Below are 17,211 nucleotides of genomic sequence, written 5' to 3'. Positions count from 1 at the left end.
GTCCCGATCAAAGTTGCGGCCTACTTCCAGCTTTACTACGTACTATGAATTCATGCATACTTTAGTGCAGCATATGGGGCAAAGGTACTGTGAGGCCTACGAAGATAGTGTATTCAGACACAACATTCATTTTGGCCCTCCTGATCTGGATCTTCCCATTTTTGAGCACGTGCTGAGACAGTAGGACGAGAAAAAGATAAAATTTGTCTTTACCGATACAAAAACTGGAGAAGACATCGAGTGCTTATTCAACCTTGATTAGGTAATGAGCCATACATGGTTCTCCAGTGAGGGGGATCTTGTTAGCCCCATTCGATATAGGAAAAATCGATTTTGGTCAAGGTTTTTTTACCAAACCTGAGGATGACAGCAGAACTCCTCCTCCAGTACCCACCAGATGCCATGTTGAGTATCTACTCACAAAGCTTGTACAATCAACTGATCATCAAGATGTGAAGGGCTTTGTCTTGCTACAGATCCTCTATCAGCTGAGCATGATCTGGTGTCCAAGCAGTGTTCCTGGTATACTAAGGTATTTGTTCAAGTATGTTGATAGCATCGAACAAGCAAATAACACTGCTTGGGAAACCTATATATTCAGTGAGACAATTGATGCTATTGAAAAGGCATTGAAGGGTCCTGGACCAGGAAAGAAGATTGTATATCTACAAGGGTGTACCCAGCTTATTTGTGTAAGTATTCCTGCTTTTTATTATTTAGAGCAATGAGTAAATTTTATGAATTATTGATTGTGAAGGATAGAGTTTAGTTCTTAAGTATAGTTGGTAGTTGTTATGTATACAATTTGGTTATTAAGGTTACGATTTTGTTGTTATGGTTGCTTATTTGTTGTTAAGGTTGCAGATGGGTTGTTAAGGTTATGAGTTTGTTATTAATGTTACAGATTTATTGTTAAGGTTACAAGTTGTTAAGATTACGGTTTTGTTGTTATGATTGCTTATTTGTTGTTAAGGTTAAGAGGTGGTTATTAAGATTCTATTTCTCTCATGTGCAGCTGTGGTACTATGAACTTACTGGCATCAAGAAGCTAGTAGTGGGAAATATGTCGCAGTCTTTCCTCACAAATTAGGTAAAACTGGGAGATGTTGCTAGATCCCTGATATTGGCTACTGTTGTAGCTAAAACAAGGCAAGCTAATATAAAGCTTCCACAGTTCTAGGGCCAAGTTCAAAGTCTTGAGGGAGGTTTGTGGGGGAAGGAGCAAGAGAAGGAGAATTTAAAAAGAGAAGAAGAAAAAGAAAAGAGAGAGAGAGAGAGAGAGAGAGAGAGAGAGAGAGAGAACAATAAGGAACTGGCTGCTAGAGATATCGGTAGGGCACGTGGCCCAAGACAGCCTCTTCCCAAAAAGAAAATAGGATCCGAAAATGATAACATTCTTGAATGATGGGTAAGCATTGTAGTAATTGTGTTTTATAAATGTCTTGTTAATAATAGTGTCTGTTGGTTTTTAATTATTTTTTTAATAATACACTAGTAGAAAAATAAGTAAACTAGACAGAGTAAACTAGACAGAATTTTTTTTCGTCTAGTTTGATGCAAACTAGATGGAAAAAATTTCACCTAGTTTGCTCCGTCTAGTTTGAGGCAATCTAGACAGAAAATTCTGTCTAGGTTACCAAACTAGACGGTACCTTTTTTAATTTTAAAAAAAGAGGGGTCCACTATCCTAGACAGAATTTCTATCTAGGATGCAACTTAGATGGAAATTCCGTCTAGGTTGGTGGGTCCCATGAAAAAACCCTAACCTTATAACCCTCGCCGCCCCCTCTCCCCTCTCCCTAAGATCTCGTCCCCCCTAAAAAACACTTAACTGCTACGTTGGTGTCAACATCAGCGGCAAGATGAGTAGAATCATGGCGGGTTCTGTGATGGTGAAGGAGAAGATCGATCTCACGAAGAAGGAGGAGAAGATCGTCAAGCATCTGCTCTATGTTGTGAAGCACTTTGAGTTGGAGATTCGGCTTCATGTCACTGGGGGCTGGGTTCATGATAAGGTCAAATTTAGTCTTATTTTCAATGTTCTAGTCTTGATTATATACAGTTTCAACTCGAGCAGATCAGTCGATTTCACTTGAATCAAAACTATTTCATTACTCTATTTTTTTCCTCTGAAGATTATTTCATGTTTCAATTGTGCACATTTTGCATAAAGATTACTATGATATCGACATTGTACGTAAAAAAATTTAAAATTATTCTTTGGTTACCCTAAAATATATATAGTCTGAATTCAAGTAAAGGCTGTAAATTTTCACTTGTAAAACCAAGCTAAAAAATAACTTCAATTAATTGTTTTTCTAGGATAATATTAGTAGTTTGTTTGGAGATTTATTAGCGAGGTTTTTGTTTTATGAAGATTATTTCGTGTTGCATGTGACAGGTTTTGGGGAAAGACTACAACGATATCGATTTTGTATTGGACAACATGTTGGGTAGAGAGTTTTGTGACAAAGTCAATGAGTACCTACATGTTGGTGAAAAACGACATGGCGTGACTGTTATTCGATGGTAAATGCAATGGTGTTTTTTCATCATACTATAAGAGTTACATTTCAAAATAAGCATCACCTGCTGTTAGTTTGTCATACTTCTACATTTTGCACTTTGTGTGGATATTTATCTACGAACTGGAAGTAGCTTAATAGAGAAAGGAATTATTGCATGATTTGTACTTGTTACATAATATTAAGTTGTCAGATAAAACAAAAGTAATATTTGAAACCTGCTATTTTTCTAAAAGTGCATGCTAGTAGCAATAAAAGTTATACCTGTTGGCCTTCTTATTTTGATGATGATTTAATAAACAATTTACATCTAATATTGTTTGTCTAGTGTTTGTGTTTTGTTATTTATTGTAGACAAACAATATGTTGGAGGTTGGATGGATTGCGCTTCAACGATAATATCCAATGGAGGTTGGCGGAATAGTAGGTGAAGCTATGTACAATTCAAGTTGAAGATCAAAGTTCAAGCTTCGTCCGCAAGTGTACCAAGTTGAGCTCATTGAAGACCTTCATCAAGCTTGGGTAATTTAGTTTAGGAGTTTATATTATGTGTGTTAATACCTTAAGCTCAATATAATATACACACACACATTTATTGGTTTCCATGTATATATATAGTTATATATATATATACATATATGTTTTGGTTTGATAGTTTTCAAGTTTTACTATGAAACAATTAAATATAATTAGAAAACATATTTTAGTTTCATACTTATATGCATATATATGATTTCATCAATATCAATTTTATTTAGTTCAATGAAATCATGTTTTAGTGCATTATATGTGTATTTTGATAAAATACTATATTCATTATTTATAAACTTCATAACAATAGCTTACATATTTCTTCAAGTCTATAAAATCATTTTGTAAAGTTTCAAAATATAGTTCAGGCAAAATGTCGAAATCCATATGTTTAAATTTCTATGTTTTGGACCTCCTTAAAAAAATAATGATATTTTACATTTGGAAAGTCTTTTTTTCAAACCAGTCTTTGTAGCATGTTTATTATCATGTCTACAATCATTCTCCAAAGTTTTACATTTTTCTAAATTTATTTGATATTTTTAAACAGTGTTTTAAAATCAGCAAACTGTTTTTAAACCTGAAAATTTCATATATCAGTTCACGGTCGACTGCCACGGTCGACCGCACCTTTGTTTTTCCCTCAGGATGCAGCAGAAACTTTCACGGTCGACCACCACGGTTGACCGTTTAGCTGAAAATTCCTACGGTCGACCGCCACGGTCGACCGTCGAACTCTCTGGAAGTTTTCTGAGGTTCAAAAGTGCCTCGCGGTACGGTCGACCGCCACGGTCGACCGTCGAACTCTCTGGAAGTTTTCTGAGGTTCAAAAGTGCCTCGCGGTTGACCGCGAGAATTTCACGGTCGACCGTCGATAGCCCAACGGCTATTTTTTGTTGTTTTGTTTGGGGTGTTGGCTGTTGGTTTCTCTTCCTATAAAAGCCCCTCAACCCCTCTTCTACCAGTAACAATTAGAGAAAGTTTCAAACAAGTGTAAGAGGGTTTTACAGTTTGTTTAGTTTGTTTTTTTAGGGTTTACTTTTACAAAGAGGAGCTTACATCATCTGTTGAGGAGTTCATCTTTAATATCTTCTCATCCTCTCTTTGTGTTTATAGAGAAGTTTTCTAACTCTTTTCTCTAGCAATATTATTATTGATTTTTATATTCTTATTATTGCTAGTTTGCTATTTGATTTAGATTTGATTTTACTCATTGTTTATACTCACCCACATTGAGCTTATTGTATTTACATTCATAGTATAATTTGGGTTGTGGGGTTGTAACAATTAAGTGTGAGCTTTCATTATATTCTCATCCATATTAGAGGACAATCATTTATTGTAATTGTGCTTATTGTGAGGATCACTTTGTAATACACTTGTACACCGAGAGAAGTGTGTGGCGAGAGTCGGGGATCGTCCCAAGAGGAGTGTTGTCGGTTGACGAATCTAGGAAGGGGTTGTATCTGAGCACTTGAGGGAGACACGTCTAGTTCAACACTTGAGACGGTGTAGAGTGGGATTGTAAGAGTGGTGATTGTAAAGTTTTCGGTTAGCTAGAAAACCGAGTGTGAGGTGTAAACGTTGTTCGGGTAAGCGTAGAAAACCCAGTTGTGTTAGTGAATTTCTCCCCGGGAGTGGGGAGCGGAGACGTAAGACTGAAGATCCGAACTCCGTGATCATTTGATTGTGTTTGTGTTTTGCTTAGCGTATATTTTATTTGTGGCTAGAAGATCCGAACTCCGTGATCATTTGATTGTGTTTGTGTTTTGCTTAGCGTATATTTTATTTGTGGCTATTCATATCTTTCTTGCTCATTTCTATCTCATATCATTCTTGCAAGAACAAATTAATCAATATAATTTTAATTAGCATAAAATCGGATTAGATTAGCATAAGACCCTAATCACCCCCCTCTAGGGTCTAACAATTGGTATCAGAGCTTGGTGCTCTTTGAATTTAAGGACTAATCGCCTTGAGTTAAAGATCCAAGTTATCTTATTTGTGCTAATCTAGTTATGATTACATTTGTCTTGCTTGTATATATTCACATATATATCATGAATATAAATGTATTTCGTTTAGGCTATGAATCAAATGTTGCTCCTAAATTCATTAATTTTTCCTATGCACAATGAGCTTCTAAATTTAAACTATTTGTTGAATCTAGAAATATCAACTTATGGGAAGTTATTGATTATGCTTATATTGTGCCCACTTTGGAGATATCCAAGTGGAGCAATCATGATAATAAAATGTTTACAATGAATAAGCTTTTGTTAGAATTTTTGCTTAATGCTTTTGACTCATCATTTTCTAACAAATTTGTTCATTTTGATAGTGCTTACAAACTTTGAAAATTTATTGAAGCACATCAATGGGACTTGGAGGTAATCCGACAAGCTTTGGAGGATTCTTCTTCAAGTTCATATGGAGCATCATGCACACGGCCACAAGAGGATAACTCTTGTGTAGTAAGCGATTTCGATAATGATTTATCTATTGATGAACTCGCTTGTGCGTATGAAAGATTATCTCATGCCTATAATAAATTGTAAAATAATTTTATTGATCTTAAAAGCAAGCATGTAGAATTAAAATCCGATCATGAGTTGCTAGGTTCCAAATTTGATATCATTGCTAAAGAAAATGTTACACTTAAAGAAAATAATGATATATTGAATTTGGAAAATAAAAATTTGAGCTCATCTATTGCTAGTTTAACTCATGCAAATAAAGATGCCATGCTAGAAGTAGAATGCATTAGAAATGAATTTGATAACCATACATGCTCTACTTCTATTATCAATGATGTCGTGTCTAATGTTGAGTTGAATCTTGTCAAAAATAGTATATCATCTTTAGATTCAACATTAACTTCATGCATTGATAATCATAAGAAGCTTATGAATATGTGTGCCATTAACTTCATGCATTGATAATCATAAGAAGCTTATGAATATGTGTGCCAAATCTAAGTCTAAATCATCCACTCATTATGCACACAATGTGTGCCAAATCTAAGTCTAAATCATCCACTCATTATGCACACATATATAGCAAAGTTTATAAATGCACTATTTATGGTCGTAAAGGCCATTTAGCTAAATTTTGCTATGATGCACACAAATATAAAAATGTCAATGCTTCTTGTGCATCTCATCAAGTCTCTTCATCACATGTACACACACATGCACCTATTATTCATCATAAGCATGCTCATGTGTATCATTGTGATCTTTGTGGTCGTTTTGGCCATTTGGCAAAGTTTTGCTTTGATTTGAAAAAGAATTTAAGTTTGCCAAATGTTTTTAGTAGACCATATGTTTTAAAATGTGATGTTTGTGGTAGATTTGGCCATTTGACGAAGTTTTGTTATTATTTGAAAAAATATTCAAACTTGCCAAATTTCTCAAGTAAACCACCTTTGTTTAAAAATGTTTCTCATTTATTTGAAAAAATATTCAAACTTGCCAAATTTCTCAAGTAAACCACCTTTGTTTAAAAATGTTTCTCATTTGCGATATAATTTAAAAGAAAAATCTAAATTTCTCAAGTAAACCACCTTTGTTTAAAAATGTTTCTCATTTGCGATATAATTTAAAAGAAAAATCTTTATTTGCAAATGATTCCCGTGCACGCCCACTTGATCAACACAAATCATTTAAACCTCTTCATTACACCTATTGCAATCGGAAAGGTCATGTGTATAATTTTTATTTTGACCGTGCTAGTGCACCATATGTGCCCAAACGGGTTCATAACCCTAGGACTTTGAGCTTTAATGATAGGGGTTATATCCCTAAACAAACCGGCACCAAGAATACTTGGGTGCCAAAATAATTTAAGCCAAGAATTTTAGTACTTTTATTTTTCTTTTTCTTGGTTTTGAAAAATGTATTTTAAACTTTTATGAAAACTATTTTTATTGATCAATTCTTTTGTTTTCATGATTACTAGTTTTGATTTTTGTTGAGAGGTTTGTGTTTATATAACCCTCCGAGTTTATTGGGTGTTTATTCCCAAATCATGTTTACCGGATACTAGAATGATTATATGAGTTGGAACAAGCTTAAGAGCTTGATACATTATTGCCTCTCTTGAAATTCTTTTATCAAAGTTTTTGTTTTGAATTATTGCTTTGAATTTATTATATTTCACTTATATGATGATATTTATGTGTTTGTGCTTATGGATCATCTATTCGTGCCTTATAATGTATTCCATATGTGGTTTGATCAAATCCCACAAAGAAAAGTCTCTTGATTGATCAAACATCGTTTTTGGATTTAAACTTTGATTTATGATTTCTTTTGGTTGATTTGTTTTCATTTGAAAACTTTTTGCATGATTTTCATGTTTCTCTTCTTTTGTTTTCATAAATCTATTCTTTTATATGGTTTTTAAAATTGTATAATGAGACACTTCTTTTATATTTATATGTGTTCTCATTATCTTTTTTTGTATGTGAGTTATGTTTAACATGTTTTTAATCTATGCTTTCTCACATATGTATGCCTTAGCATTCATTTTATACATTCATAAGGCATTTTGATAGGGGGAAAAAATCCCTATATTTGTTTTATACTCACCCATGCTCATATGTAGGGGGAGCTTTCGCTGTCTTTCATCTAAATGGGTTTTCCTCTTTTTGATGTTGTCAAAGGGGGAGAAATATTGTGAGTATATTCTTTTTGTTTATATGCATGATAATTACAATATTGTATATTCATTTTCTTTCATGCATATATTATTTTTGTAAATTGTTTGTCATCATCAAAAATGGGAGATTGTTGGCCTTCTTATTTTGATGATGATTTAACAAATAATTTACATCTAATATTATTTGTCTAGTATTTATGTTTTGTTATTTATTATAGACAAACAATATGCTGGAGGTTGGATGGATTGCACTTCAACGATAATATCCAATGGAGGTTGGCGGAATAGTAGGTGAAGCTATGTACAATTCAAGTTGAAGATCCAAGTTTAAGCTTCATCCGCAAGTGTATCAAGTTGAGCTCATTAAAGACCTTCATCAAGCTTGGGTAATTTAGTTTAGGAGTTTATATTATGTGTGTTAATATCTTAAGCTCAATATAATATACACATACACATTTATTGGTTTAGCATGTTTATTGTCATGTCTGCAATCATTCTTCAAAGTTTTACATTTTTCTGAATTTATTTGATATTTTTAAACAGTGTTTTAAAATCAGCAAACTGTTTTTAAACCTGAAAATTTCATATATCAGTTCACGGTCGACTGCCACGGTCGACCGTGCCTTTGTTTTTCCCTCAGGATGCAGCAGAAACTTTCGCGGTCGACCACCACGGTCGACCGTTTAGCTGAAAATTTCTACGGTCGACCGCCACGGTCGACCGTCAAACTCTCTGGAAGTTTTCTGAGGTTCAAAAGTGCCTCGCGGTCGACCGCGAGAATTTTACGGTCGACCGTCGATAGCCCAACGGCTATTTTTAGTACAGAATCGTATTCCTGATTTTCTGGGATTTTTGTTGTTTTGTTTGGGGTGTTGGCTGTTGGTTTCTCTTCCTATAAAAGCCCCTCAACCCCTCTTCTACCAGTAACAATTAGAGAAAGTTTCAAACAAGTGTAAGAGGGTTTTACAGTTTGTTTAGTTTGTTTTTTTGGGGTTTGCTTTTACAAAGAGGAGCTTGCATCATCTGTTGAGGAGTTCATCTTCAATATCTTCTCATTCTCATCCATATTAGAGGACAATCATTTATTGTAATTGTGCTTATTGTGAGGATCACTTTGTAATACACTTGTACACCGAGAGAAGTGTGTGGCGAGAGTCGGGGATCGTCCCAAGAGGAGTGTCGTCGGTTGACGAACCTAGGAAGGGGTTGTATCTAAGCACTTGAGGGAGACACGTCTAGTTCAACACTTGAGAGGGTGTAGAGTGGGATTGTAAGAGTGGTGATTGTAAAGTTTTCGGTTAGCTAGAAAACCGAGTGTGAGGTGTAAACGTTGTTCGGGTAAGCATAGAAAACCCGGTTGTATTAGTGAATTTCTCCCCGGGAGTGGGGAGCGGAGACGTAAGACGGAAGATCCGAACTCCGTGATCATTTGATTGTGTTTGTGTTTTGCTTAGCGTATATTTTATTTGTGGCTATTCATATCTTTCTTGCTCATTTCTATCTCATATCATTCTTGCAAGAACAAATTAATCAATATAATTTTAATTGGCATAAAATCGGATTAGATTAGCATAAGACCCTAATCACCCCCTCTAGGGTATAACAATAACTATAAGATTAGGAGGCATTATATGAATGATAATTTAAAAGTACAAAAATTCTTGAGATCATAATGTTTTAGACATGGATACTTGTGCGTTGTCAGGGAGGTGAGTCTGAGTGCATAATTTATGTTGAAGAAAATTTCAGATGGATGATAGGTGGAAAGTTTGATAGAGATTGGAGTTTTGAGAAGCTAGTCTTCAGAAAAAGAATTTAGGGTTGAATCATCTTTTCCTTTGTAAAGGTATTATTTTTTTTTCATAATGTTGTAAGTTGGTTCACTTTGTTTTTCTTCTTTTGAGGCTATCAATGTTCTTTACTACTTTCCTCTTTTGGTATATCAAAAATTATATTTGTAGTTAGTATTTTAATTGGATTCTCTCTTAATACCTGTCAATAATTTTTTTCCCTTATTATGTTACTTAGGCTACTGGTCTTGAAGGTGATGTTCGAAAACAGGAAGATACTGCTAGAGTTTTGGGAACAACAGTTAAGCACTTCCGGAAGCTTGACATTCTTGTCAATGGTGCAACAAGTAATTTTCTCATATCTCCAAAGGATTTGTTACCTAATGGATTTTGAACAGGTCCAACATACTTTTTGTGTGGTTTTTATAGTTCTTTGATTACCTAGGTAACTTCTGTTTGAAGGTTTTGTGTCTAATAACTTTGTCTTCTGATCATTCAATGTTAGAGAAAACAATAGAGGTCTAAATGTATTGCTCTAGTATTTTGGTCAATGTATTATTTGAATGTGATTGAATTTGATATTGGAATATAATTAGATTATGTTGGATATGAATATGATTTGGTGTTATGCAATATTGTGTATTTTGATGAATGTATTATTTGAATATAATTGGATTTGATATTGGAATATAATTAGATTGTGTTGAATAAGAATATGATTTGGTGTTGTGTAATATTGTGCACATATACAGGTGATACAATATGCCGTACAAAGTAGATTCTGCAAAAAATAGAAAAAAAGAGTTGTAGCATCTTAGACTAAAATTTCATCTAGGATGCTCATCCTAGACGGAACTGCCATCTAGGTTACTTCCTAGATGGAAAATCCGGCTAGGAACCAACCTAGACAAAATTTCCACCTAGATTGCATCCTAGACGGATTTTTTATCTATGAAGCAACCTAGACGGTAATTCCGTCTAGGTTGCTTCCTAGATAGATGTTCCGTCTAGGTTGCTTTCCGTCTAGTTAAATCAACCTAGACAGAATTTCGTCTAGGTTGACCTAAACTAGATGGAATTTTCCTAGATGGACTTTTCTAGATAGATTTCCTTCTAGGTTGCTATACCTAGACGGATTTCTGTGCAACCTAGATGGTTTTTTCTGTCTAGTTTGTTTATTTTTCTACTAGTGAAACTCTATTTGTCCATTGCATAAACTATGCTGTTGGTCTTCTTGTTTTGATGATGTTTAACAAATAATTTACCACTAATGTTGTTCGTCTAGTATTTGTGTTTTCCTATATATTGTAGACAAACAACGTTGTTGGAGGTTGGATGGAATATGCGCTACAACGATGATATCCAATGGAGGTTGACGGAATAGTGGAGTGAAGCCTTGCAATTCAAAGTTAAAGATCAAGTTCAAGCTTCATCCGCATGTGTACCAAGTTGAGCTACAATGAAAATCAAGATCAAGCTTGGGTAATCTAGTTTAGATTTTATATTATGTGTGTTAAGTACCTTAAGCTTAATATCATATACACACACGTATTTGGTTTCTATGTATATATATAGTTATATATATACATGCATGGTTTTGAGTTTTCATGCTTTGGACACACTTGCAAAATACATGAGTTTTCACAAATAGAAATTCAATTTGAGAAATTCTTTTTCTAACATGTTTGTTTTTATGTTTACAAACATTTCGCAAAGTTTCATCAAGTTTGGAATTGATTTGTTATGTTTAATGGAATTTACAAAATCATGTTTTTGTTCGTGCACATGTTCGTGCATGTTTTACAAAATAGATGAGTTTTCATAAATGGGAAGTGATATTCAAGAAATTCTTTCTTTGACATGTTTATCTACATGTTTAGAAACTTTCCTCAAAATTTTACTATTTTTGGAGTTGATTTACTATGCCCAATTGATTTTACAAAATCGTATATGTCAGCAGTTTTTCAGAAACTGTAAACTTGTGTTCAAACATTTATTTCTATCAACTGGGAAATGATTTTTTAGAAATTCTTTCTCTAACATGTTATTCTACATGTTTAGAACCTTCACACAAAATTTCATATTTTTTGGAGCTGTTTTACTATTTTTATTGATTTTATAAAACTGATACACATTGCTACAGTACCCGCGGTCGACCGCCACGGTCGACCGCGTTGCTGATTTTTGTTTTTAATGGTTTTTTTGGGGTTTTTGGGGTTGGTTTCTTCAAGCCTATATATACCCCTTTGCCATAACTATTTTCTATCATCTAAGAGAGTTTTTAACCAAGTTTAAAAGAGTTTTAACAAGGGTTTTAGTTTGGTTTAAGTGTGTTTAAGAAGCTTTTAAGCATTTAGAAGTTTGAGTTTGAGAAATCAATTTCACAAGAGCTTGAGGAGATTATCTATTGGTGTTTGGGCATCCAACTATTCTCCTTCTACCTCTTGATCTATTGAGAAGTTTTCTAACTCTTTTCTCTAGCAATTTTATTATTGATTTTCATATTCTTATTATTGCTAGTTTGCTATTTGAGTTAGATTTGATTTTATCTCATTGTTACACACACCCACTTGAGCTTATTGTATTTACATTCATAATATATTTTGGGTTGGTGAGAGTTGTAACAATTGAGTGTGAGCTTTCATTATGTTCTCATCCATAGTAGAGAATAAACATTTATTGTATTGAGCCTTATTGTGATATTCACTTTGTAATACACTTGTACACCGAGAGAAGTGTGTGGCGAGAGTCGGGGATCGTCTCAAGAGGAGTGGCGTCGGTTGACTAACCTAGGGAGAGGTTGTAACCGAGCACTTGAGGGAGACACGTCTAGTTCAACACTTGAGATGGTGTAGAGTGGGATTGCAAGAGTGGTGATTGTAAAGTTTTCGGTTAGCTAGAAAACTGAGTGTGAAGTGTAAACGTTATTCGGGTGAACGTAGAAAACCCGGTTGTGATAGTGGATTTTTCCCCGAGAGTGGGGAGCGGAGACGTAGGACGGAAGGTCCGAACTCCGTGATCATATTGTGTGTTTGCATTGTTTATTTTGCACTATCACATTTGTCGTTTAATTATATCACCTTTGTGTTAGTTTTTATATCCTTGCATATACATTGCCTATATCTCTTTGTTAGGATATATCTTGTTGTTCATATTGCTTATCCTAGTTCATATATATTGTTGTATTTCATACTTGCTAGGATAACTCATTAATTAATTTTAATTGGCATTTAATCGGATTAAGCATAAGACTCTAATCACCCCCCCTCTAGGGTCTAACAATTGGTATCAGAGCTTGGTGCTCTTTGATTTAAGGTCTAATCGCCTTGAGTTAAAGATCCAAGTTATCTTATTTGTGCTAATCTAGTTATGATTACTTTCGTCTTTCTTGCATATATTCACATATATATCATGAATATAAATGTATTTTGTTTAGGCTATGAATCAAATGTTGCTCCTAAATTCATTAATTTTCCCTATGCTCAATGGGCTTCTAGATTTAAACTATTTGTTGAATCTAGAAATATCGACTTATGGAAAGTTATTGATTACGCTTATATTTTGCCCACATTGGAAAAATCCAAGTGGAGCGATCATGATAATAAAATGTTTACAATGAACAAGTTTTTGTTAGAATTTTTACTAAATGCTTTTGACTCATCCTTTTCTAACAAATTTGTTCATTTTGATAGTGCTTACAAACTTTGGAAATTTATTGAAGCACATCAAGGGGACTTGGAGGCAATCCGACAAACTTTGGAGGATTCTTCTTCAAGTTCATGTGGAGCATCATACACTCGGCCACAAGAGGATAACTCTTGTGTAGTAAGCGATTCCGATTCTGATAATGATTTATCTATTGATGAACTCGCTTGTGCATATAAAAGATTATCTCATGCCTATACTAAATTACATAATAATTTTATTGATCTTAAAAGCAAGCATGTAGATTTGAAATCCGATCATGAGTCGCTAGCTTCTAAACTTGATATTGTTGTTAAAGAGAATGCTATTTTGAAAGAAAACAATGAGTTAATAAGTTTGGAAAATAATAACATGTCTTCATCTATTGCTAGCTTAACTCATGCTAATAATGATGCCATGATAGAAGTAAAAACTATTAGAAATGAGTTTAGTTCTTTTAAAAATGATCATGTTTCATCTACTTCAATTTCCAATGCTTGTATGCCTAACAATGTGTTGGATCATGTTAAAGAACGCATATCATCTTTAGATTCAACCCTTAAAACATGCATTGTAGATAATAAGAAACTTATGGACTTGGGTGCAAAGTCTCGTACTACAACTTCTAAACCCGTACACTTTGCACACTTGTATAGCAAAGCTTATAAATGTTCTATTTGCGGCCGTAAAGGCCATTTAGCTAAGTTTTGCTATGATGCACAAAAACATAAGAATATTAATCCTTCTTGTGCATCTCATCAAGTTTCTTCATCACATGTACACACACATGCACCTATTGTTCATGTGTTTAAATGTGATTTTTGTGGTCGATTTGGTCATTTGGCCAAATTTTGTTTTGATGTAAAGAGAGTTTCACATTTGCAAAATAATTTTAAAAGACCATTCATGTTTGCAAATGTTTCTAATGTTTCCCGTGCACAACCATTTGGTCAACGCAAATTATTTCAACCTTTTCATTGCACAAATTGCAATCGTAAAGGTCATTTATATAATTTTTGTTTTGACCACTTTCGTGCACAACATGCGCCCAAGAGGGTTCATAACCCTAGGGCTTTGAGCTTCATTGATAGGGGTCATGTCCCTAAATCCTTTGGTACCAAGAGTTCTTGGGTACCAAAACAAATTTGATATTTAAACCAAGAATTTTAGTGTTTTTATTTTTCTTTTCTTGGTTTTGAAAATTATGCTTTGAAATTTTTGTATATGAAAACAATATTTTTTTGATCAATTCTTTTGTTTTCATGATTATTGGTTTTGTTTTGATGAGAGGTTTTTATTTATGTAACCCTCCGGATTTATTGGGTGTTTATTCCCAAACATTGTTCACCGGGTGCCAAAATGTTTATAAGGGTTGATACAAGCTTAAGAGCTTGATATATTATTGCCTCTCTTGAAATTCTTTTGTCAAAGAGTTTGTTTTGATTTATTACCTTAAATTCATTATATTTCACTTATATGTTGATATTTATATGTTTGTGCTCATGGATCATATATTCGTGCCTTATAATGTATTCTATGAGTGGTTTGATCAAGTTATACAAAGAAAATTTTTCTTTACTGATCAAACATTGGTTTTAGACTCAAATCTTGATTTATGATTTCATTTGGTTGATTTTCATTTGAAAATATTTTGCATGATTCTCATGTTCCTTTTCTTTTGATTTCATAAATCTACTTTTATACATGGTTTTTATACTCTTTGATATGATTTTTCATACTTATATATTTATATGTGTTCTCATTATCCTTTTGTATGTGAGTTGCTTTTAGCATCTATGCTTGCTCACATATGTTTGCCATGATCTTTATTTCATATACTCCATATGGCATTTTGATAGGGGGAGCAATCCCTATATTTGTTTTATACTCACCCATGCTCATATGTAGGGGGAGCTTTCGCTCTCTTTCATCTATATGGTTTTCCCCTTTTTGATGTTGTCAAAGGGGGAGAAATATTGTGAGTATATTCTTTCTTGTTTATATGCATGTGAATTATAATTTATATATTCATTTCCTTTCATGCATATATCCTTTTTGTAAATTGTTTGTCATCATTAAAAAGGGGGAGATTGTTGGTCTTCTTGTTTTGATGATGTTTAACAAACAATTTACCACTAAAGTTGTTTGTCTAGTATTTGTGTTTTCCTATATATTATAGACAAACAACGTTGTTGGAGGTTGGATGGAATATGCGCTACAACGATGATATCCAATGAAGGTTGGCGGAATAGTGGAGTGAAGCCTTGCAATTCAAAGTTAAAGATCAAGTTCAAGCTTCATCCGCATGTGTACCAAGTTGAGCTATAATGAAGATCAAGATCAAGCTTGGGTAATCTAGTTTAGATTTTATATCATGTGTGTTAAGTACCTTAAGCTCAATATCTATACACACACTTATTGGTTTCTTCGTATATATAAATAGTTATATATATATATACATAAGTTTTTGGTTTCTATGCATATATATAGTTATATACATTTATATACATGCATGGTTTTGGGTTTTCATGTTTACAAATATGAAATTACATATTTCATATTTATTATTGTGATTTGGTTTAATCAAGTTTGGAATTGATTTGTTATGTTTAATGGAATTTACAAAATCATGTTTTTGTTCGTGCACATGTTCGTGTATGTTTTACAAAACAGATGAGTTTTCATAAATGGGAAGTCTTATTCAAGAAATTCTTTCTTTGACATGTTTATCTACATGTTTATAAACTTTCCTCAAAATTTTACTATTTTTGGAGTTGATTTACTGTGCCCAATTGATTTTACAAAATTGTGTATGTCAGCAGTTTTTCAGAAACTATAAATCTGTGTTCAAACATTTATTTATCTCAACTGGGAAATGATTTTTTAGAAATTATTTCTCTAACATGTTATTCTACATGTCTAGAACCTTCACACAAAATTTTATATTTTTTGGAACTGTTTTACTATTTTTTATTGATTTTATAAAACTGATACGTAGTGCTACAGTACCCGCGGTCGACCGCCAAACTCTCTGGAAGATACTCAGCTTTGCATATGGCTCCCCCTATACCCCTTTGCCATAACTATTTTCTATCATCTAAGAGAGTTTTTAACCAAGTTTAAAAGAGTTTTAACAAGGGTTTTAGTTTGGTTTAAGTGTGTTTAAGAAGCTTTTAAGCATTTGGAAGTTTGAGTTTGAGAAATCAATTTTACAAGAGCTTGAGGAGATTATCTATTGGTGTTTGGGCATCCAACTATTCTCCTTCTACCTCTTGATCTATTGAGAAGTTTTCTAACTCTTTTCTCTAGCAATTTTATTATTGATTTTCATATTTTTATTATTGCTAGTTTGCTATTTGAGTTAGATTTGATTTTATCTCATTGTTACACACACCCACTTGAGCTTATTATATTTACATTCATAATATATTTTGGGTTGGTGAGAGTTGTAACAATTGAGTGTGAGCTTTCATTGTGTTCTCATCCATAGTAGAGAACAAACATTTATTGTATTGAGCCTTATTGTGAGATTCACTTTGTAATACACTTGTACACCGAGTGAGGAGTGTGTGGTGAGAGTCGGGGATCGTTCCAAGAGGAGTGGCGTCAGTTGACGAGCCTAGGGAGAGGTTGTAACCGAGCACTTGAGGGAGACACGGCTAGGTCCAACACTTAGTGGGTGTAGAGTGGGATTACAATAGTGTGTTGATTGTAAAGTTTTCGGTTAGCTAGAAAACCGAGTGTGAGGTGTAAACGTTATTCGGGTGAACGTAGAAAACCCAGTTATGATAGTGGATTTCTCCCCGGGAGTGGGGAGCGGAGACGTAGGACGGAAGGTCCGAACTCCGTGATCATATAGTGTGTTTGAGTGTGCTTTGGCGTTCATTTATATTCATGCTCATATCTTATATCGCCATTGTCCATAGCTCATTATTTATATGATCCACTATCTTGTTTACATTGTTTACCCTTGTGTTTATATATCCTTGCATATATAGTTCATCATATAGGATATATTT

At 33.7% G+C, this 17,211-nt stretch overlaps 1 protein-coding gene across 1 annotated transcript in view; it reads left to right on the top strand.

Moving 5' to 3' along the window:
• The window catches only part of LOC109835164 (CCA tRNA nucleotidyltransferase, mitochondrial-like), a 31,586-nt gene continuing 16,249 nt past the window's right edge, over window positions 1,875-17,211 (top strand). Inside the window, exons 1-4 of the mRNA XM_020403156.1 lie at window positions 1,875-2,015; window positions 2,402-2,529; window positions 9,424-9,427; window positions 9,747-9,855. Of these exons, the coding sequence (XP_020258745.1) occupies window positions 1,875-2,015; window positions 2,402-2,529; window positions 9,424-9,427; window positions 9,747-9,855 (382 nt within the window). The remainder of the gene's footprint in view (window positions 2,016-2,401; window positions 2,530-9,423; window positions 9,428-9,746; window positions 9,856-17,211) is intronic.

This window comes from Asparagus officinalis, chromosome 1 (genome assembly GCF_001876935.1).
Source record: "Asparagus officinalis chromosome 1, Aspof.V1, whole genome shotgun sequence".
In the NCBI taxonomy this organism is placed as follows: domain Eukaryota; kingdom Viridiplantae; phylum Streptophyta; class Magnoliopsida; order Asparagales; family Asparagaceae; genus Asparagus; species Asparagus officinalis.
This window is presented reverse-complemented; position numbering and strand designations above follow the sequence as displayed.